Source organism: Seriola dumerili, unplaced genomic scaffold (genome assembly GCF_002260705.1).
Source record: "Seriola dumerili isolate Sdu_G_001 unplaced genomic scaffold, Sdu_1.0 BDQW01000044.1, whole genome shotgun sequence".
Taxonomy (NCBI): domain Eukaryota; kingdom Metazoa; phylum Chordata; class Actinopteri; order Carangiformes; family Carangidae; genus Seriola; species Seriola dumerili.
This window is the reverse complement of record NW_019174299.1, coordinates 803,334-824,542: the sequence shown is the minus strand read 5'-3', so window position 1 is coordinate 824,542 and position 21,209 is coordinate 803,334. Positions and strand designations below refer to the sequence as shown.

The window sequence follows — 21,209 nt, the reverse complement described above, 5'->3', positions numbered from 1 at the left end:
CTGATGTATCTCTGTTGTCAAACACACAGGCTAAAGTCTGCGGCACCGTCCTCTTCTCCACCACTGAGCCGAGGAAAGGGCAGAGAATGGAATTTTTTAATTTATTCCTAATTCTCCACATGAAAATGCTGCCTCTGGTGAGTGTGATGAAGGCTTTGTTTCCTCTACATGCCCATAATAATCTGATTATGGCCAATATAGTACTTAATTTGTATCTTTCATGCAGTTTCAAGTGATTTACAGATGATTGGCAAACTAATCAGAGACAAACTAATCAGGGTGGGAACATCATGACAGGCAAGGTGGTAGTAAATAACAGCATAGATTAATGATAGCATCTCTGTCCTGCTCTTGATTTGGTTTGGAGACATGTACAATCACACTTGCACAAGATAGTGTTATGTTTGTAAAACTCATTTCAAGTATACGGACATGAAAACATAAATCTAACTACTGCATTGCTTGTCCAAGTATGTCTAACTATAGTCATCATCCAAATGATTATTATTACAGATCATTACGTAACATTTTTATGTAAAACATGTATTATAATACTAGCACTTACATGCAATGCACAAGCAATTCTTCTCTTTTATTTCCAAGTTGTCTGTGTGTCATCAGCTGGTGAGGAACTTTACTTTCTGCCTGCATCATGTACTGTAACTTAAGCCTCTGTCTTTTAGCATGATCATGTAGCCTTAATGTGCATAATAAGACCCTTACACAAGGTTCTCATCGTGAAAAAAAATCAGCTGGAAACAGAACAGAGCAGAATTCTAGCGTTAGCATTAGCTCACGATTATAAATAATTTTTGCTCATTTGTGTGTGAAATTGAAGGCACATAAAAAATTACTGTGAATTGCAAGTGGTAAAGATGTCACCGTTATAACTGCAAAATGCATATATGCCTACAAGAACAGAAAGCTTGGCAGCCATAGCAACAGTAACTAAGATGGGTGGTTCTTGGCAAACAGTCAGTTAATACAATAGCTGTTTATAGGATTGATTGTTAATCCAACCTCCATGCTATGGGGATTAATCTGAAAATTTGTTAGATATAAGATGTTACATACATATCTTTGAAAAACCAACATTAAAATTACAGTTAATAGTTGGGATGTATAATTATTTTCATTTATTCTACATCTTTCTGTTTATACATATACTGCTCAATTATAGATCTCCAACAATGTCATTCCCACAGAACCTGGGCACCACATTGCACATGGTTCACGCTCTCCTTTGACAACGTGTTGGTGTAAGTTTTATTATGGAGCCTGTGCTTCACTTTCTCGAGCTCTCACCTCTGTGAGGAAACTGATATTTTAAGGTCTGCCATCTGCAGAGGTGTCAAAACAGCCTGGGAGTTCTACTGGATGTCTATGGATCAATCTAACATTATTCCCTAGGTTCCTTTGGTTTGGAGGACAGTGTATCATGCATACACACATACACACACACACACACACACACACACACACACACAGGCGCGCACACACACACTTAAGGATTTTTCTAAAGTGAACAAACAATTAAGTAAAGTCTGCAGTCCTTCGGTTAAAGCTCAGGGGCCTGCAGGGAGGTGTGGTGGAGACTGAAGACAATCAAAGAAATCAAAAGGAAAGTGAGTAAAAAGACTGTCTGCATTTATTCTCTAGCCTCAGGCATTTGTGTAGAAGTTACCTCTGAGGGATATCCTCTTTGAACACCTTTGTTCTCTGACACAAGCAAAAGCTGTGGATAGAGGCGAAAGACCAGCGAAACGCCTCGATACAAATCATCTGTGTTAGTGATGTTACACACAATTTGTCCGTCCCATCCCAAAAGTTTTGTAGGCAACACAAGAGTGTCTGTATTCTTTTTGTTCATCTTTCCCACAAGGAGGTTCATAGTTAACTTTTGATTTCTTAAAGGTCCCATATTTTACACATTTTCTTTTTTTTTTTTGTTGCAATATCTATAAGAATATATATTTGTGGTTTTAACCAAAACCCATCTTCATGTAGTTTTACATGGCTACATACAGGCATCTCTGTGGAGCTCTAACAAGGACAGGGCTTTTTGTGTTGGTCAGCCGGTACAGTGGCGGTGTCCACCCAGGGGAGCGTGCACAGCCGCAGAAACCAAGACCACCGGGGACATCAGGGAGGTGGGTGATCGTGCAGCTGGGACAGCAAGAGTGAAAGACTGCATACAAAAAAATATGCTTCGCAGCAGCAGCAGCTACAGAGATAAAGAGATAAAGCCGTCAAGCAGCTTACCTTTTTTTCTGAGCTCTGACTCCATGAGGTGGATATCATCCCTTAAGTATGAGTAAGCAAGTTTGCAGTACGCACACAGCCATAACAATAACTGGTCTTCAGTCCAAGTGTGACTCATAAACCAACACAATTGGTTAAACAGGACACTTAAAACAGCAAGATAAAAGTATTCCAATGATCGGAAGAATAGAATAGAGATAAGAGACCTTCACTGTATTAATCTTGCACTTAGACCTGTTTTAGAATGGAAAAAGACATGGAAATCTACCTTTCTACAACATGAGACCTTTAAGAGGTTTCCTGGAAAAGGACTGCGTTATTATGTGCAAATTGTAGTGAGATGTAATTATTTAGAGGACGGAAGAGGTCAGATCACACTTTTGAGTTTTGAACTGTTTACAAAACTTCATAGGAACCTTTCCGTCTTTGTATGTATTAAATATTCAGTCTCATTTAGTGTTTTTTTAATGATAGAATCAAATACATTAGGAAGTATCAGGAGTAGGAAGTTTTATCAATTTTAGCTAAAAATGCCTTACCAGGTAATGACTTAGAAACTAAGAGATAAAACAAAAAAGCTGCAAATTTTTGTTTGTGTCAGCATGTAGCCATTGTGATAAGAGATCAAGAGTATCCACTACCATCAGTAGCCAATCAATAACTAATAACAACAGCAGCATCTGCCTCTGCCTGTTTCTTTCCTCAGGACTGTTTTTGTTTTCTCTCTGGAAATACCTATCCTAATTTTCTTGTATCAATTCTCTGAAAGCCTACAAGTGAAACATATCTGAAGGAGAAGTAAAGTAGAGACACTGATGTGGAAGTTTGTCATTGGTGGTATGAAGAGCCAGTGCGGAACAAATAAGATGTTTCATCTGTGAACTCAGCCATTGTGCTAGTCTTGTTCAGATTCAGATAGCCTGCTTCATGCCTATTTCATATGAATCAAGCGTGACGGCAGATCACTTCCCTCACCGTGCCTGCTACAGCTTTATACTGCACGTCTTGGGGGGGGGGCTAAGAGCCATCGCAGTACAAGCGTGTTTGGTTGTTGATGGTTGAAAATATGAGAACAACGCATATCCAGTCCAAACCACATACCCACAAATTAATATTTATGAATATTGCACAACTATGATTTTTCTTTCCCAGCCATCTGTCTGCTTGCTGAGCTGACTCTGGGGTCTCTGTCTGGCAATTGCAGTCATTTGTTGATGACTAAGGAGGTTATTACACTATCAAGCAGATCAAGCATGCAGACATACTTCCTCAGTGTTTGAGGGTGAATTACTTTTATTTTTCAGCTTGTTTACTGTAGTTACAATAGCCATGGTAAAGGTGTATCCCATTCATATCACATACTGTGAAGGATGGAGATGTGAATATAGACTGCAAAAAAAAGAAGCAAATTGTGTTTTTGACAAAACTAATTTTATTTGACTGAAATTGACATAACTTATTACACTCAATGCCACCAAGGGAAATAAACATTTATATACTGAAAAGTATATTGATTGTTCTTATATCCCAGGGTCAACAGCAGCCCAAAGCTAGCCTGAATGCTGCTAACCGCAGCTGCTTCTCAGAGTTGTAAGTCTGCACACACGAATCCTTGTCAAATCTGGGAGAAATATAGCCAGATTAAATGATGATAGCACTAAAAAGCTGCATTCCCACTCTTGGATTGATCTCTGTTATTGAGCCAGTTTGAGTTAAAATGTTTGGTTTCATGATGAAAGATAGAAAACAGGCTTGTGCACCTGCTTGCTCACCAAACAGACAGACAAATGGACTGATTTCCACACGTCAAATTGAAACAGCCAGTAAGAAATTATTTTAAAAATGCAACAGACAGTATGTCATACTTCTAACAGTAGAAACACAATATCATCTACAACAACACAATAAAACAGCAATACAGGCAGGTTAGAGCTGGCTCAACAACCATAATAATAAAATATCCAATCTGGGCTCAGATTTGGGGGGAAATCTGTTTATTAATTTTTTTTGGCTTCTGCTCTTATGAGATAATCCTTTCTGGACAACGTACAAGTTCAGCAAAATTCCAGTCATTTTCAAAACGAACAAAAACACATGCTCGATAAACCTTTCACATGAAATGATAATTCTAATTGTGTAATAGTAGTACTACATATTTGTTTTAGGAGTCAGGTTTACTTTTCTCCAGCACTTCCTGGACTACTTTTCTGCTTGCCCATATGGAAAGTAATTTCTGTTACCTTCTGAAACTGGGTCAATGTCTTAGGATACACGATACGTTTGTAGCTTGAGAGCCACCTGATTATTGCTGACTGGGGAAATTGGTGGATCAATCGTCCTGACTGGTCACGTTGGTGTTTGATGGATGGCTTGCTACTTGTGATTTGTTCATTAATTGAATAGACAGAAACATATTGTAGGCTACATACTGTTTATATCATGTGTGTACCAAGGGGTATGTTGTTTTTATCTCTGCTCAATTGTGAATCATAAAGCTTCTCCTTGCCTATTGTGTGACAGGTCAGGGGTCAAACTGGAAATAACAACTCTCCGTATGTGGAAAGCACACGCTTTGGACCACTGCTGACCCCATTTTAGAGCAGAGTGAGACCTGCTGATCTCTGTCTATGCACCGTGTTAGGAGTATTTGTGACATTTCGAGAAGCAGTCAACCAAAGTAGGAAGAGTTGGGCTGAAGAGGTGGACTGGCTGTTTAAGAATGCATCATAAACACTTGCACAGTGGCACTTTTTATACTGGTCGAGCTGATTTGCACTGGGGCTTTCACATGGTGCTGCAAGTCACTACATTTGAAGTCTGATTGGTTTTTGGATTCAAGACTCCAGAGATTGGTGAGTTTTCATGTGGGCTCACACTGTTAGGGACCTGTGTTAGAAGAGTTCAGGGTGTCAGTATTGATGCCACCTTTTAACTGTACAGTGTGTTTTACAGGTCATTAACAAGAATGCGCCTTTGACCTGAAGGTCTCTGTTGGTTCTCTGGACCGTTCCGATCAATACGGTGAATGTACCAATGTTGCTGGCCATCACTGCAGCTTTTACAATGCCCAATTCATAGTATGCTTATTGTACCATTGCTATACCATTATTACCATTACTGTATTGTATATGCATGCAGTTTTTCACCCATGGCTGCAGCATCATGTCAGACTGGACTTATTATTAGAAGAACATAACCAAGGCTAGTGAGGTGTTTGCTATGTATCTGATGACCTTCTTGTGTAGAAGAAAAAATACATTGAATGTGTGTTTGTCTTCTCTTGATATGACATCAGTTTCTGATTATTAATAAATTCAATGTTAATGCATAGTTGGTTAATTGTGTGTCCCCTCGGAATTACAATTTTTCAAGGTAGCCTACGACTCACTTGGATGTCAACATTTTATGGTTTCACCTGAATGTTTCAGGTTCTTGACTCTGACCATGCAAGTCACACTTTGAAGCATCCTCTAAAGCTGGATCAATAGCCTGACCGCAAAAAGCCATTACTGCATAGGCACCCCACACCTGTGGCTATAGATGGTCCAGGTTAACCTGAGTTCAATTTAGATGGAAGAGGTAAATCCTGTAGTATAGAAGGACTAAAATGACACCACTGACTTTCTGTACTAAAAATGTAATAGCAAGAAACAATCGTAATTTTGCACCTCACACACATCGGCTCCATCTGGCTTGAGAGTCTGTGCCTCACTCTCTCAGTGACATGACCTTGACACAGGAGCAGTGTAGGTACACATAGACACACCCACTTTATCAAAGGCACAAAAGAGAAAGGGTTAAGAGAAAGAAAATAACCATGGAAACACAGAGGAAAAAAGCCATCCATTGCTTTGTGCCCTTTTAAACTGTCAAGTAATGATTTAGGATGAGGTGGGGTGTGGGGCACACTCCCTTACAGCTAGGCCCCAACACCTCAGGAAGAGGCCAAATAAGACAGCAGGGGAGGCAGGAGGAGGGAGTGTGGGGAGAGTGTGGGAACATAAGGGAAAACAAAAAAAATCCATATCCGTGCCTGGATGCGTCTGTCCGGCCCGTCACTCTGAATTCATCGTCAGTCAAAAGCAAAATGTCACATCTTTCATCTGTTCACCCTGAGCTGTGGACTTTTAATTGCACGAGCAGAACATAGTTTGATCGAAGTGAGCCTGCGGCCGAGATGGGAGGCGAGGTTTACCGGGCGCTGGAGGGCCAGGTGAGGGGCGATGGCAACCAGCAACAAGACAAGAAAGCAATAAAACTGATAAATGATGCCAAGACACAAAGATACTGACACCCCACCACCACCAACACCACCGCCACCACCTCTCCTCTCACAGCAGCCCATCTCACAAGCACACCTCTCTAGTAACCACCTGAACCCAGAACACCGAACACCCACCATCCCTCCATCTCCTCTCTAGAGGCCTGGACAGCACTTATTGAGCACTCGTCTGTTTACAGATCAACGCTTCCCATCGGGTTTTGGATCAATGGGATTATATTTCTTATAAAGCAATAAAGGACAGTGCAGGGGAAGGTGGTGGGGGGTGGGGGGTGGGAAGGGCGGCACAGTGTTGTAGGCGTGAGAGTGAAAAGCAAAGGATCGAGCCGTCAAGATAGGCTGCAAAACGGCTGATGGAGGATGCGATGACAGAGTGACGATTTGGGGAAAGAGTGGGGCTGGGAGGGGGGTTTGAACAGAGGAAAAGCCAATGCCTACAGATGGGATGGAGGGTGGGGAGCTTATTGATCTCCTGTCTGTCTTCTCTTCAGAAGATCAGTAGCAAACAGAGGCCCTGGTGTTTATCATTTAGTCAATGTGAGGATGCGAGGACACTCTGTCTGGGGATATGGAAATGTATGGAAAACTCTGCAATACGGCGTGTTGGCATGATGCAAGATATTGTCATAAAGACAACGCGGCCACAGAGGGCAAAGGTCAAGATGTTTTGCAGAAAACATAGCAAGGACAGAGAACCATTAACTATTCACATTTATTAATTAATGAGCCCACAATCAGGACAACAGATTTGTTTTTGCTTCAGTCTTTCGGACATGCTGCTGAGGAAAAAAAACACACACACTGGGGTTTCTCCCACTGGAATTTCTGTTTGTGTTTGAAATCAGTATCTCTTTGTGTACATTTTCTGTGTGCATGTGTGAGCTGCTCTCCAGCAGCGTCTACATGCATCCATGTGTGAGTTTAAATATATAAAGTTTGCTCTCCAATAATTATGAATTAAGCTAAAGTAATCCGTCTCCCATTTAAATAGATTGCTGATATGAGGGTCGAGTGTTGTGGGTTGCGTGCCCAAACTGAGATGGGGAGTGTTTATTTGAACAATGAATGATGGTGAATATATTTGCATATTTTGAGCGATCAAATGCTGGAGCTTCAAAAGTTAAAGATTACACAAGTGCTATTTTGGAGAAATGTATTTAATTCGCATTGAGCTGTGAGACGGAGGGAGCTGGAGAGGGAAAGACAAAGAGAGGAAGTCCTTAATTACTGGCAGCTCTCCAGAATGAGTCGTCTAACCAGTTTAGTTGTTGGCCGGGTTTTAGTCATTTTGATGTGTATTGTCTAAACCTGCTTCTGAGCTGTTTTTACTTCCTCGTCCCCAAGAGGTGACACAAATGTATTCCAATTGCACACAGAGCTATTGATTTTTCTTAGGTGGGGGAATTAATCCGCGCTGAGCACAAATCATCTTTGAAGCAGGCGTTTATTCCCACTCTCACCTCCAGTGCATTACCCCGGATGCGTTTTATCGCGTGGTAATTTGAGCGGGTGGATGCACTGGCATGCTCTGTCAACTTAAAAGCCCACATCTTCAGTCCTTGCCCTCTTGAAAACACACATCAGCCTACATAAACACACACACTTGCACGCACGCATGCACAAATACTCACACACGCACAGATTAATGTCAAGGACTCTCCTATTTAGAATTCTAAAACATTATACATGCAGATTAAAACCACATTTCTCCATGCACCTACTCTGCTGTGGGATATTTTGCGGTCTTGTCCCTTTTATATCCTCCCCTCTTCAAAGTGGCACCAAATGTAATCCTCCTTAATGGATGTGTAATATTTACACTTATACCATAATCGCTTAAACATTCATTTACGGGGCCATATTTGGTTGTTCGTGGCCCTGACAGCCTATTCATCAAAAAGTAAATGTGCAGAACCTCGCGCCCCCTGCAGCAATCAATCAATATGCTCCTCTCCCGGCTACCATCACTGGAGATACGTCTCAGGCCAAAATTAATCACTGTGAAGTTTGCATAATCCCCCTCCGCTTCCCCCTCCACCCATTACCACACGTTTGAGAACCTTTTCCTTTGAAGACCATTTTGATGACTGAAGGGATTAATCAGAATCTCCCATTCTCAAGGCTGATGAAATTGTAAGAGTTTATGCAGCGGTAATATGATATATAAAAAAGGGGTATTTATATTCAGTGATTGGATCTCTGGCTTAACTGATTCTCTGGAATTTTACATTCCTGCTTTTGAGAAACTGTAGGGTTTTAACAGTTTAACAGTTGACATTCTCAAGGGGTCATCTTATGAATATCTCGGTCCCTGGTAGTTATTATTTGTTCAAGCTCAAAAAGAATCTGCTGAACTGTGCAGTGCCTGTAAATATTAAAGGACACAAATCTTTAGATTTTTTTAATAGTAGGCCTATAATCAGCAGTAGTGTTGGGGACATGTAACAGGATTATGGAAGTTAATTACAAAATAAATGTTAATAATGTTACTGATTACAATGTTGATGATTACAAAGAGGTTATATCCAAATATATTCTTTTTGGCAAAAAACTTATATGTAGAATATAAGGTTCATTCTGTTGCTTTGCATCTTTTGGCCAACACAGGTCAGAGGTCATAGGTGTGAGATCTAATTACACTCACTAACTTAACTCAGCATTGTGTTTTCATTTAATGTTAACTTGGAGAGGCTATTAGGTTATTAGGTTATTAGGTTATTAGGTATTAGGCGGGGCACCAACGGACTAAATTAATAGTCCAGAAAGGTAATAAAAAAGTATATGACTTTACATTATAAACAGGGTAATTAGTACTATGTAACCTATTACATTTCAAAAATAACCTTCACAACAATGATCAGCATTATAAATGAAAGTGTGATGACTGTGCATTGTTTAAATTTTGGAAAACTGCCCGATTGCAGATGTTTATCTGTGGACATCTGTAGGTTGGCAAATAGTGTCCCATGATCCGAATCCAGCCCTCTGACAAAAACATTTAGCTTCGCTATTAAAAAAAATGACATGATTCTTTCAAGGTTCAAGTAAATCCCAATAAATCAGTAACAGTGTGAACTTGTAACATAATATTGCCCCCACCTTGAAGAGAGGCAAACAGAGGTTTCTTTGCCTCATTGTGCATTGTGAGTGAAGCCTTATCACCTTACCAGATGAATAACCCAAATAAAATGTAATATAATTGACTTTATTTAAATGAAACAAGCTTGAAAAAGCTTGTGAAAAAACACAATCAAAACATATTGCCCCCACCCCCATTTGACAATGCTGAAAATTATTTCCCATGGTTGAAACTAATTACTGACCTCTGCTCTACTGTATACAGTATATATACTTTCTAATCTTCTACCTATTACATTTGTCAGACAAGATAAATATCTCTTCTTCTTCCCAGGCAGATAATGGAGGAATCACAATTTCCCCCAATATCACAATTTCAAATTGATCAACATGGGAAAGCCGTTACGATTATTATTATTATCATCAACACAATCACACAATCTTACAAGTTCGAATCATATGACTGAGTGTATTATGTCTAGCTCAGACCTCTAAAACAAGCATGTAATATAATACTGCATTCCTGGAACAAACACGCCACAGGGACTTGACCTTTTCATTTGCTCATTTGCTCCCATCAGGTCTATATGTTCTTTAAAGGTTTCTGTGGATTTGTGGGATTAGAGTCTGAAGTTTGTAGGGTTTTATGTGTCCTCTACAGTTTGTGACCTCAAAAACTGTGCTTCATGCAAATGGTATGAAAATAATTTCATATCACTAAACAGTATTCTGAACATGACCAAAATGAAAGGTAAAACAGTTTTCTGTTTGTGTGTTCCGCTGTTACATATTTACATCACAATGTGTTTTCCATGTTGCTGAGCTGGAAATGTTGCACAAACATTAAAGACAAAAAGTTTTTTTATACATATGATATCATGAATGAATTATATACAGTATATACCTAAGATGTCAGCTTGGGATGGACACTGAAACTCACTGCATCAGGAACAATTATCATCCGGCATAACAGCAGAGACAAAGAGAGGAAGACAGAATCACAGTGTGTCCTCAGGAGGGAGAAATGTCACTGATGTTACACATCATTAGAGCTGCAAAGTGGTTGACTTTATATGCTGTGCTGAAAGGGGTTATAATGAGCTAGGACATGAACGTGTTCATAAATCACAAGGTGTTAGTGTTTAACTGAGGCAAAGCTGGTCAAGTATTCACTTTTCACCTACTATGTAGGTATTTTAAATCTTTAATGTAATGAACGGTTGCTGCACAAACTATACAGACAATCAAAGAACAGTAAGCACCAGTGCAGGGTGTTTTTTTTCAGTGCATACTTAGAAGTACAAAGTCATATCAATCTAAAATCGGTCTGGCACATCTGCCTCAGCTAGCGCCGGAGGAGAAATTTACGATCATGGTTGTTTCCACACGTCCTAAGTGGCCAATTCTACATCCCAGAGCTCCATAATGTCGATATCACATTTGGAAGTGAAAGAGTGATTCTGGGAAAAGGTCAAAACAAAATCAGACATCAAGTGTTAGATGACCGGCTTTGAGTGTGTGTCTGAGGATGGACATAAGAGCTGCAAGGCATCCTTAATAGTCTGTCTCATAAAAAAAAAGAAAAAAAAAGAAAAAACCAAATAAAATCTATAATGGTCAATTTAGTTAAGCTCTTAATAATAACAATTCATGGTAATTTTGGTAAAATTGTTTTGCAAAATATTAGATAATCTTGTAGATTTGTGCAAATATGCATATGCCGTGTGATTGTGTGTATTTGTTTTATTGTTTTGTATGTTGTAAAAAAATTAAAATAAAATAAACTTAAATAAAAGCCACCAGTGATGTTAAAGATGATAAAATAGTTCAATGAATGTGAGAGTTAATACCCTGCTAAAATTTAGTGAGTGCACACTAATTATTAGCTCATCACCTTTGGGTGCTGAAATCCTGATGCTGATATTTTTTCAGTGATATATTAGTCACACACAATATTTGACTTCCCTGATACAAATAATTGGAGGAGGCTAATATATCTGATATTTTTGTTGAGGCTTCTTGTTTGTGTTGTAAATCAGTCGTGAAAACTTCTGACAACTGCACCTGATCTGAGGACAAATATCATAAACCAAATTAGAAACCCTGTGACCTGTGACAGTCTCATATTTCTACACATATTATTACATACTATCAAAATTATTTGTGAATGATATACTGACGCTGTCATGGCAACAGCTGCTCCACCCGCTCCTCCCTCCATCCCTGCTCCTCTGCATCTGTTCCCACTAAATGATTCATCTTGCTGTTTATTAACATCTCCTGTGGTGTCAGACCTGCTTATTCCTCACCTGCCCACCAGGTGTCCCCACTCTGTCACATGACACATCACCTGCCTGCACACCTGCTTCTCACTGCCCATTAGTCTCAAGAGATATATGTCATTTAGTTGTTAAGGGCTGGTCACACCAGGATTTGTAAAGGGATAATTTCCATTAGAATGAATTGAAATCACCATGTAGGATCTGTTAAGTAAGAGAACTTAATTTGCACGCATATTCTGTGTACATATTAAACTCTGGTGCACTTAGAGACATGAATTTGTGCCACTGACCAACCATCTTGACAAGTGCTGACCTGTGAGGGGACGGAGAGACAAGATGAAGGAAGCTGTCTTATTAGCTTTGCACCAATCACTTAACCTCCTCTGTTGGACTGAAACAGTTTCAAACAGAACAGGCAGTTATGAGGCAGGAGTGGATAGTTACAAATCAGTCTTTTTAATCAATCTCTTGTCCTGTTAGCGACTGAGCTAAACTGACGAGCAAACGAGTTTGCTAACAGACCGTTTGCAAGCTTCTTAGCTCGGAGAGGTTTATTTTCCTTCTATAGTTCAACAGTGCACGGATTAGCAAATGTCATTTTGTGGTGTAACTGCCACTTCTTGCCAGATTTTCCATATTGTCTTAATGTTTCACCCTTTGTAATGATGATGTCCCCCTCCCTTCTTATTGCTGCATTTAAGCTTGATAACAATAATATTGTAACTCACGGTGTTGATTATAGTGCAAACTTCACCGCTTTAGAAATAAACAGTTGAGATTCATGGCTCAGCTATTTTCAGCGTGGTAAAGCCTCTGCTGGTGATATTCAACTTTGCTGTTTGATCAAGGCTGAATAAACAGAAGGTAAACAAACATGCTGATGGACATAGAGTGGTTAAATATTGTTCCTCTTCAGCTTCGACTCATCTTTTGGGCTGATGATGGCTGCCACAATCTTTCACATGATTCTGATGAAAAGGATTCATAGTGTCAGTTTCAACAAAACATTAACCTGACACTCACTTTTCCTGTACCAGACCGAGACGGTGAAAATGTGAAATGAAATGTCCAACGGTCGAAAAAAAGCGACACACGTGACATTAAGCAACAAAAATACTGTGGTACTGATACCACAGACACTACACACTATTTAAATTTGGTTTCGTCTTCAGCGTACATTTATCTCTGTCATCATAATACATTAAAAACCTTAGCAACCTCTGAGTAGAAATTACTGATATTCTGTCCTTTTGTCACCTACTTAATTGCCTCTTACTGACTGTTCTCAGGGATGTCGAAGATAACTGGACAGGGGGATGAATTTTAACAGCTGCTTAAAATAAGGAGGAAATTTGGCTCTGTTCTGATATACAGTACACCAGCCCACTATACTTGTGGGGCCACACAAGTTTACATGGCTGATTTAGAGTTAAGACTTGGCTTTATGGTTGGGGTTAGAATTGGGTTGGGGATATAGGGTTAGGGACTCAGTTGTGATGGTTTTGAGGGAATGCATTATATCAGTGATGTTGTGTTGTTTTAGATCCTGTAAAGTGCAGATCAGAGGACATATGATTCTGTGTTTCTTTATTGTTGCATGTATGCATTTACAATAAACAGTATGTATTCTTGCTAGTAGCTCCTGTGAGGCTGTAACAGCAAAGTCACTAAAAACAAATGGATGAAAATTGACACCACTCTTAAATAAACCAAAAGTGAGCTAAAACATGTAAATCTGATGAGGAGATTATTTATTTATTTATTCTTGACCAAAGACAACAGTATGAGCAAAAATCAAATGTAAAGATGTAAAGTTTCCCCTGTGGGTGGCAGCAGAGGAGAGGTCATATAATTGTGGGGCATCTGAGACTCAGCTGGTCAGACTGGGCTCCTCTGCTGTATGAGCCTGTATTTATTGTAGTAAGATTTCAGCGATGACATCAAGGATTTGTTGTACATTATTTGGTTACAGAAAAAGCATTATAAATCATCCGGAGGTTTCACTTACATAGCTTATATAGCTCTCGATATATAGTATTGCACCTACTGTTTGAATGCAGCTGTGCCCTTTCCACAGGACATAATGAAGGGCATGCTGAATATGTAATGTATGCCAGAGATTTTCTGCCATGGTCACTGGCTAACCATCAGATAGCAAACATTTACTGACAAATTCTGTGTAGTGCAAATGTATTTTTGCAAATGCATGTCTGGTGCCATCTGGTGACTTCAAGCACTGAAGTTGAAGGATTTAAATCGAGTTCCAGGCGCCTGATGTATGGAGGAGAACAGCTGCCATAATATTTCTTGAATTGGGCTGGTGGAATAATGAACACATCTCAAAACACACAAAGTTTGCAAAACATACTTAATTGGGAGGACCCACGGGACCTATAATGTTCGGGATAAATATAACGCTGCACTGTACCGTATACTGGTGTTACATAATACATTGTTTTCGTGAGTTACACGGAAGAAGGGAGTGTCTCTTCTTCTACTCCATGGTCCGCTGGGAGCCGAGTCGGCAGTGAAAGAATTAGTGATATGAGAGTCAGACAGTGTGTTGAAATTTGTGACTGATGGTGGGAGGCTTTCCAGACGAATCTGTCGCTAGCCATCACCTGCAACAACAACAAACAATCAGTTGAGCAATGCTCGGGAGATAGCGGTTTCATTCTAAGCAAGTTAGAGCACGAAATGTTCCCTAAGGATCTTTATGAAACACATGTTCTGAGCTCCAAAGGATCCCCCGGGAGCAAAGAGATGACTATTAAAAAATCTATTCAATTTGACTAATGAAATAAGTAAAGAACAATAAACAAAATAAAGTTTAAAGTGCAGAGATAATCTGATAATATTTTGCAACAGTGTGCTGCATTAACTTGCACTTTAGTGAGGTAAAATAATCCCCTTTAGTCCTTAATCCTTCAGGATACAAAGGTGATATCAATACCAACCAGGAAATATTGTCTAATGAATATATGAATTAGTTTAATGATTCACCTAATTAGCATTATTGATCATGTTCGCTATGGTGGCCCAGGTGCTTCCTGTCGAGATCTAATTTTCCATAAGGGACGCTGTATGTTTATTTCAGGGTGGACACGCCTGTGCTTGTGCTGGAACAAGAGCCACAGAGGCGTAATCACACAAGGGAGACTCTCTCTCTCTCTCTCTCCACCTCGCTCTGCACAATCTGAGGAAAGAGACTTAACGCTGCCGTCAAGCACACCCCAAGTGTTTAACTGCAAAAAAGGTGACTATAACTACTCTTACTTATAACAAGATTGTAACTTAACTCTGATTCATGTCTTGGTTTGCCTGTAGTCTCAGATGAATAACAGTTCTCACATATGTAAGGTGTATTCACATTTTGTATACAGAGGGCATGTACTGATAAATTCTTCCAGGAGTTTTGTGATAGAGAAGAAGAAATGCAGCTTCGCTTTAGTAGTAGAGTAACTCGTCTTTTAAACAATTGAAGGTTTGTGTTTTTCTTTTGACCCAAGCTGACTTATGACCTACACAATGTCTCTTCTCTTCACGTCTTGTTCTATAAAAACATCTTTTTACCTGCTGAATGGTGACCTCTTAGCAGATATACTGCTCTAAGCTTTTAGTCCTGCTCCTCTTGCAGTCAAGATGCCAGAAACAGCAGAGGTTGTGTCAGCCACCCTCACCACCAACAGAAACTGCACCATAGAAATAACCAATGTCAGCGGTAGCTACTGTCTCATCAACCCCAAGTAAGTCTGTTAATGTCATAACACATGTTCTAATGATTAAAAGAACATAATATGTATCATCAAACCTGAGTGGATGAAGAGACAAGAATGTTTACTGTACATAAAGATAAATGAATCAATGATCCCAGTTACAGCTTTATTAAGATAATATAGTAAAACAAAAAATACAATAATGCTGTTCACTCTACTGCTTCTATGGTTCATCAAAGCCCCTGTAATGAGGCCTACAAAAGTTATGTTTCATTCATTCTCTTAACTGGAGGCGGAGCAGCTTCGCTAAAACTTCAAGTTACCTATATCAGTGCATGTTTTCTCATGATACCAGTGTATATTCACGAATGATTGGTTCCAGGAAAAAGGCATTCATTTTCAAGCTTAATACAATGCTTTGAAGTGCTTTGAGTTTACAGTGCCAGATTCCAGCTCCAAATCAGCATCTTGATACTAGAAGCACCCACTTCCTCCACAAACGTTTTCATCAATAAAAATAGAATAGTAGTCATAGAAAAAGCACAATTTCCAGCATAAAAATTTTATGTTAATTCAATGTGGATATTCTGTATTTAATCAGAAGTAAGGTACAATGATGAAATGATAATGAAATACCACTTTACTAGGTATTTTGGATAAATAAATAATTTGTTTTATTTTACCACTCATTTCTCAACAGTGAATGAACAATAACAAAACAATAAGATAAATAAAAATTAACTCTGTCTATTGGAATTTGTCCACATTTATCTAGCTGTGGCAGGACAGACCATATCTTGGATGGGTGGTTTTCATGTGTAACATCACTTTGCTTAGAACATCCACCTATCCATCATGCAGTGACACACACCGCCTCATTGCACATCGCATGCAGGTACAGTCACTGTTGCTTAGAAGTCCACAGCAGTACTCGCACGGTCACACTCCATCCATCAGCATAAGGTGTTTCACCCTGGAAAGCCCGACACTCAGAAAGTGCACTGACAATCTCCACAAAACTTATAGAACTGTGTTTTTTCATCCAGTGTCTGGGAAGTGTGACATAAAAGTTGTCAACTGATTAATAGTGACGGTAATGGTTTGTGTCTCGCTCTCGTGTGTGCAGGGTTTACATGACGAGTGGCTTCTGTCACCACCCGCCACAGCCTACAGTCCGCACCACCAAGACCGAAGTGTGCTCCTTCACCAAGGACGACAACACCGCCACGGGCGCTGTCGGCCTGCTGACCTATGACCTGTTCCATATGCAGAGCCGGGTTTGCTCCGAGCGCATGGCCATCATGTTCTCCGTGCCCTTTGACCACAACCTGTACAAGAACCGGCTGGCCGTGGGCGTGGTTGAGCATTCCCGTGCTTGTGACAAACATCTGTACGACCAGATGTATGATGGGAAAGACCTCAGTAGCTTCACCCGCTCTGACGCAAATGGCTGTGGGCTGGAATATAGAGCGAAATCTGTTGATTTGAGGGCTACAATGTCATCTATTGGCAAAGCCATTGTTAAAGTGGAGCTCTATGATAAAATGGGTCGTTAGCGTGAACGACTGTGCTGTTGTTCTGTTTTTATTTGTACTTTGGCGCTTTTGTACCCACAGAATAAATAAACTTCATTTGATTTGACTACTGTTGCGTGTTGTCATCCAGAGGAGAGGAAGACGGATTTGGCTGTCATCTCTACTTTGTCTCCGCCGAAAGATATCAATATCTGACAGCCAGCTCATTGATTCTCCATTAGCTTATTCCTTGGGCTTATGTACATTGTACACACCCTTCTCTTTGATTGTGATAATAAAACATTCAAACCTACTGCTTGTGTTGCCTTGTGTGTGTGGGACATTCTTTTATTATTACTGATGAACAGTGATCATTTTCTAATCTCTTAGCTGGATCCATCCAATTCTAATGAGTGGCAACAGATGGAATATCTGCATAGATGTTTTTTTAATCGGCCAGATAACAATATTGTTCTTCGCTGGCTGTGAGACTTTCAATCTTGCTCTGGATTCAGATGTTTTTGTGTGGTAGCAGGGGGTTCAGCAAAGAATAAGAGAAAAGGAGCTCCAGAGATGTCTGTCTTAACTTGTTCAGTTTGCTGTTTTTATCGTTACACAATACCACAGGAATGAGATTTCCAAACCACCTCAGTCAGTACAGTCAGACATCCATGTACCCACAATCCTATGGGAGAGAATGAATGTGCTAAGTGAGTGATCCCATCTTATCCAACAGGTCTGGATCTGACTGGAAACTGTTCAACTTTTCCACATGCTAGGGTGTGGCTGTTTTATCCGAGAGGGAAAACATATTTGTTGTTCTCATGTGGGCCATGGCTTACTGGTAACTGTGTGCTGAAGGAGGGTCTGCCAAAGGAGGGTGTGTGCTGTCTAACTGGGGTTGGGTTGCATGTGGGAGGGTTTCCTGGGTGATGGCATAAATCCTTGTTTAAAAAAAAAAAAAAAAAAAAAAACCCAGCAGCACCTCCCTTTTAGGTAACTTTTCCCATTTTGGAATTCGGGAGCACCAACAGAGGTTCTCAGCAGGTAAGTCAAAAGACTTTGGTTTGAGACAGATCAGATATGGCTCCTTAGCTCATGACTCTGGCATATAGAAGTTTGATTTGTATCTTGTATCTGTTGATAAAAGGTGTGATAATTTTCTCTTGTGTTTTCACTTGAACTTCATCGCTGCTGTCATCGAAGGCACGCTGTAATTAGTCCGCGGCCTTTTGAAATCTCATTTGCCTCTGAAATGCATCATTCATACTAAGTGCCAGTCTATGTGTGCTTTTGAAGGTCAGTGTAATGCCAGTGCAGCTTTTCAGCAGAGCAGAGTTCAGGAGGGTATTCTCTATTGTAAGTGTGATTTCTCGTATCCCCTGTGTTCGAGCCGGATAGGAGGTGCTAGTCACGGCTGTGATGTTTCTTTCATTCAGATTGTTGGCAAATTAATTACCTTTGTTTCACAAACAGATCTCACATCTGTTGCAACATGTCGGAGTCAGCTGAAGCTGTAGCGGCTGATGTGAGCAGCAAAAGAAGTGTTACCATTGAAATCACAAACGTCACCAACAACTACTGCCTCATCAACCCCAGGTGAGCCCCGACTCTGCTGGAATCATGTATTTCCAGACTTGAACAGTATGAAACATATTATGCATATATATGTCCACAAAACGTTGGTGTGACGTATGTGTCTATTTCTGTGCTGGTTAGGGTGTATCTCGAGAATGGGGAGACATACAACCCACCTCAGCCCACAGTGCGCCCTCTCAAGACGGAGGTCTGCACTTTCACCAAGTCCAGCGGCAAAGCGACCGGTAGCGTTGGTGTGCTGACTTACGACCTCTTCGAGCGGTCACAGAACGACTTCATTGAGACTCTGGCCATCATGTTCTCAGTTCCCTGGGACTACCACCTGTACAAGAACTGGTTTGCGGTGGGCATCTACAAAAAGGGCCGTAACTGCGATAAGGATTTGTACAAAGAAATGTACTATGAGAAAAAGCAGCATGAGCATGGGTTTGTCAGGGAGGAAGCCAATGGCTCGGGAATCAATCACGTAGGCAACTACCTAGATATCAAGGCCACCATGTGCCCCCTCGGCAAAGCCATCATGAAGGTGGAGGTGTGGGATAAGCTTTTCACACCCATGGGTCAGCAGTTTTGCTAGAGACCCCTCCTAACCACTATTTCCGTCATTTGTCCCGACGGCAGAATTCATCCCTCCATCTCGAGCGTTTACCTGGCAGATAGTCTAACACAGTCAACATGCATGACTTAACAGACGTATCACTGCTGACATGTGTCTGTATACCTGGGTATTACGTTTCCATAAATCTGCTTAAGATCAGAGTTTAATTTGTTTATAAATCCAGGCAGCAATATCCCCCTTTATGGCTGACGCCTCTGTCTGTTTCAATAGCATCCGGTTTTGAAATGGCATCTTTAGAAATGGAAATCAAAGGCTGACTCACTGGAGGATGAGGGCACATAGCTTAATAAAACACACGGTTGTCTGTATTTACCTTGACACTGTAGTCTGAGGAATAAAATAAACCTTTTTTTTTGCTGAAGCTATTTGTGTTTGAGTGCCTGTCGATTGAGTTTAGAAGAGTGTTTTAAAAGAAAGAAATAATAATAAAATTTTTGAATACAAAATTGTGTTCTTTTGTGCTATTCAAAACATGCTTTGTGTGTTACTAGATTCAGGAGGATTGCACTGAGGTTTGGACTGAAACAAAGGCTTCAGTTTTTTTTCCATAGGGGCTGTAAGACAACAGCAAAGGGACACACCCATTCTCATGTTGCTCACCAAAGCACATCAGTCATCGCTAAAACTGTCCTCACAGTACACTGCACATACAGTAAACTGACTGCAATTCATGTGTAAATTCGTTGTGGCAGCCACCATTCTTAAAATGTTCTGTATAGCAAACATTTAACACAACTGTTGCAGTTTCGTTCACAACATTTTCAGAGCATATGAAAGCCAAAAATATTTGCAGTCCCACCATCTCTGCTGTGGCCCCTAGCTGTGGTGAATTTCATTGAAGATGTTCCATTGTTTTCTTTTCTTTTAAAGTAATCTGCAGCTAAATTATTCAAATTTGTGGAAAAGCAGTGCAGCCAATGAAAAGAAAATCAATTGTGCCACAAAAAATGTCTTAAATAATGTCTCTATGTCTCTAAGAGATGCAGTAGAAAAGTATTTGCACCCAGATTGTAAAGATATAGGGTGTTTTAACTGCCTGCGTTGCTATCCTGACAGAGCCAGAGGGACCAGTAAAAATGCTTATTTCTTAAGTTATGTGGTTATTGTGTAAAACACAATCACTGGTTCGTTTTTATGAGCCAGTAAACTCATGGAGAAAATGATCAGAGGCACTTTAGTATTTTGCGATTATGACCTTGGCAGCCACTACGAGGCAGTGGTGACTGAGACAGGCATGGAGTCAGGTGAAGACCTTGTTATTAGGACCGCTCAGCAACTCACTTACTAATACCTTCATAATTCTTTAATTGGGTAGAAATGACAATCTTGATGTGTTAATGTCACTATCAAAGGATTTGTTTTTGCAGTAATGGCACAAGCAGTTGTTTGTGCGTGCAGTCATTAACGTTGGGGAAATGTGGGGTTGTGAGGCAGCGGGGCTGAATATCAGCTCTTCATTTACATCACAGGCGAAGTTATCAGGTTCCTGGATTCTATTCACAATCTCCACACTGCATTCCTGATTCTGTTTTCCCAGCAGATCCATGATGCTTTTTGCAGCATTAACTGTTCCAGCCACAAAGAAGCCTAGATCAAAGGTTTTTGCTCACTGTCACCGTTGCATTTACATGAAAGCCATACATAATATAGAGCCACAGACTAGGCCTGTTTAGGCTCAATGTCTGAGGCATTGTCAGGTGGGTGTATTGGAGGAATGACACACTGTCCCTATAAACACATCCGGACACTTAAGTTTGTCGGAGTCTTTAAATGGGATAAGTTCCCACCCGTTCCTTTTCATATTTTTCCTTTCAGTCTCTCCTCTAATGTTTACTATACCTGCACATAAGTCTTCTT

At 40.3% G+C, this 21,209-nt stretch overlaps 2 protein-coding genes across 4 annotated transcripts; both read left to right on the top strand.

The window, feature by feature from the left end:
• The first annotated feature begins 15,023 nt into the window (after positions 1–15,023).
• On the top strand, positions 15,024–17,447 carry LOC111217645 (bryoporin-like). 2 transcript variants are annotated; one of them, XM_022739606.1, is made up of 3 exons: positions 15,024–15,160; positions 15,503–15,650; positions 16,747–17,447. In XM_022739606.1, the coding sequence occupies exons 2-3, from the start codon at positions 15,547–15,549 to the stop codon at positions 17,174–17,176; spliced, it is 534 nt and encodes a 177-aa protein (XP_022595327.1). In that variant the 5' UTR covers positions 15,024–15,160; positions 15,503–15,546; the 3' UTR covers positions 17,177–17,447. The 2 variants fall into 2 exon arrangements, with proteins under 2 accessions (XP_022595327.1, XP_022595326.1); XM_022739605.1 differs by having other exon boundaries at positions 15,026–15,160; positions 15,542–15,650.
• A 641-nt stretch (positions 17,448–18,088) lies between these two features.
• On the top strand, positions 18,089–19,807 carry LOC111217439 (DELTA-sagatoxin-Srs1a-like). Of its 2 annotated transcripts, none has more exons than XM_022739307.1 (3): positions 18,089–18,181; positions 18,611–18,733; positions 18,854–19,806. In XM_022739307.1, the coding sequence occupies exons 2-3, from the start codon at positions 18,630–18,632 to the stop codon at positions 19,308–19,310; spliced, it is 561 nt and encodes a 186-aa protein (XP_022595028.1). In that variant the 5' UTR covers positions 18,089–18,181; positions 18,611–18,629; the 3' UTR covers positions 19,311–19,806. The 2 variants fall into 2 exon arrangements, with proteins under 2 accessions (XP_022595028.1, XP_022595029.1); XM_022739308.1 differs by lacking the exon at positions 18,089–18,181 and adding an exon at positions 18,340–18,493 and having other exon boundaries at positions 18,854–19,807.
• Positions 19,808–21,209: the final 1,402 nt, after the last annotated feature.

Excerpts from the sequence above, each read along its gene's own strand:
- LOC111217645 (XM_022739606.1), top strand. The coding sequence starts at position 15,547 with ATGCCAGAAACAGCAGAGGTTGTGTCAGCCACCCTCACCACCAACAGA. Across the intron at positions 15,651-16,746 it reads TACTGTCTCATCAACCCCAA|GGTTTACATGACGAGTGGCT; the intron begins GTAAGTCTGTTA and ends TCGTGTGTGCAG.
- LOC111217439 (XM_022739308.1), top strand. The coding sequence starts at position 18,630 with ATGTCGGAGTCAGCTGAAGCTGTAGCGGCTGATGTGAGCAGCAAAAGA. Across the intron at positions 18,734-18,853 it reads TACTGCCTCATCAACCCCAG|GGTGTATCTCGAGAATGGGG; the intron begins GTGAGCCCCGAC and ends TGTGCTGGTTAG.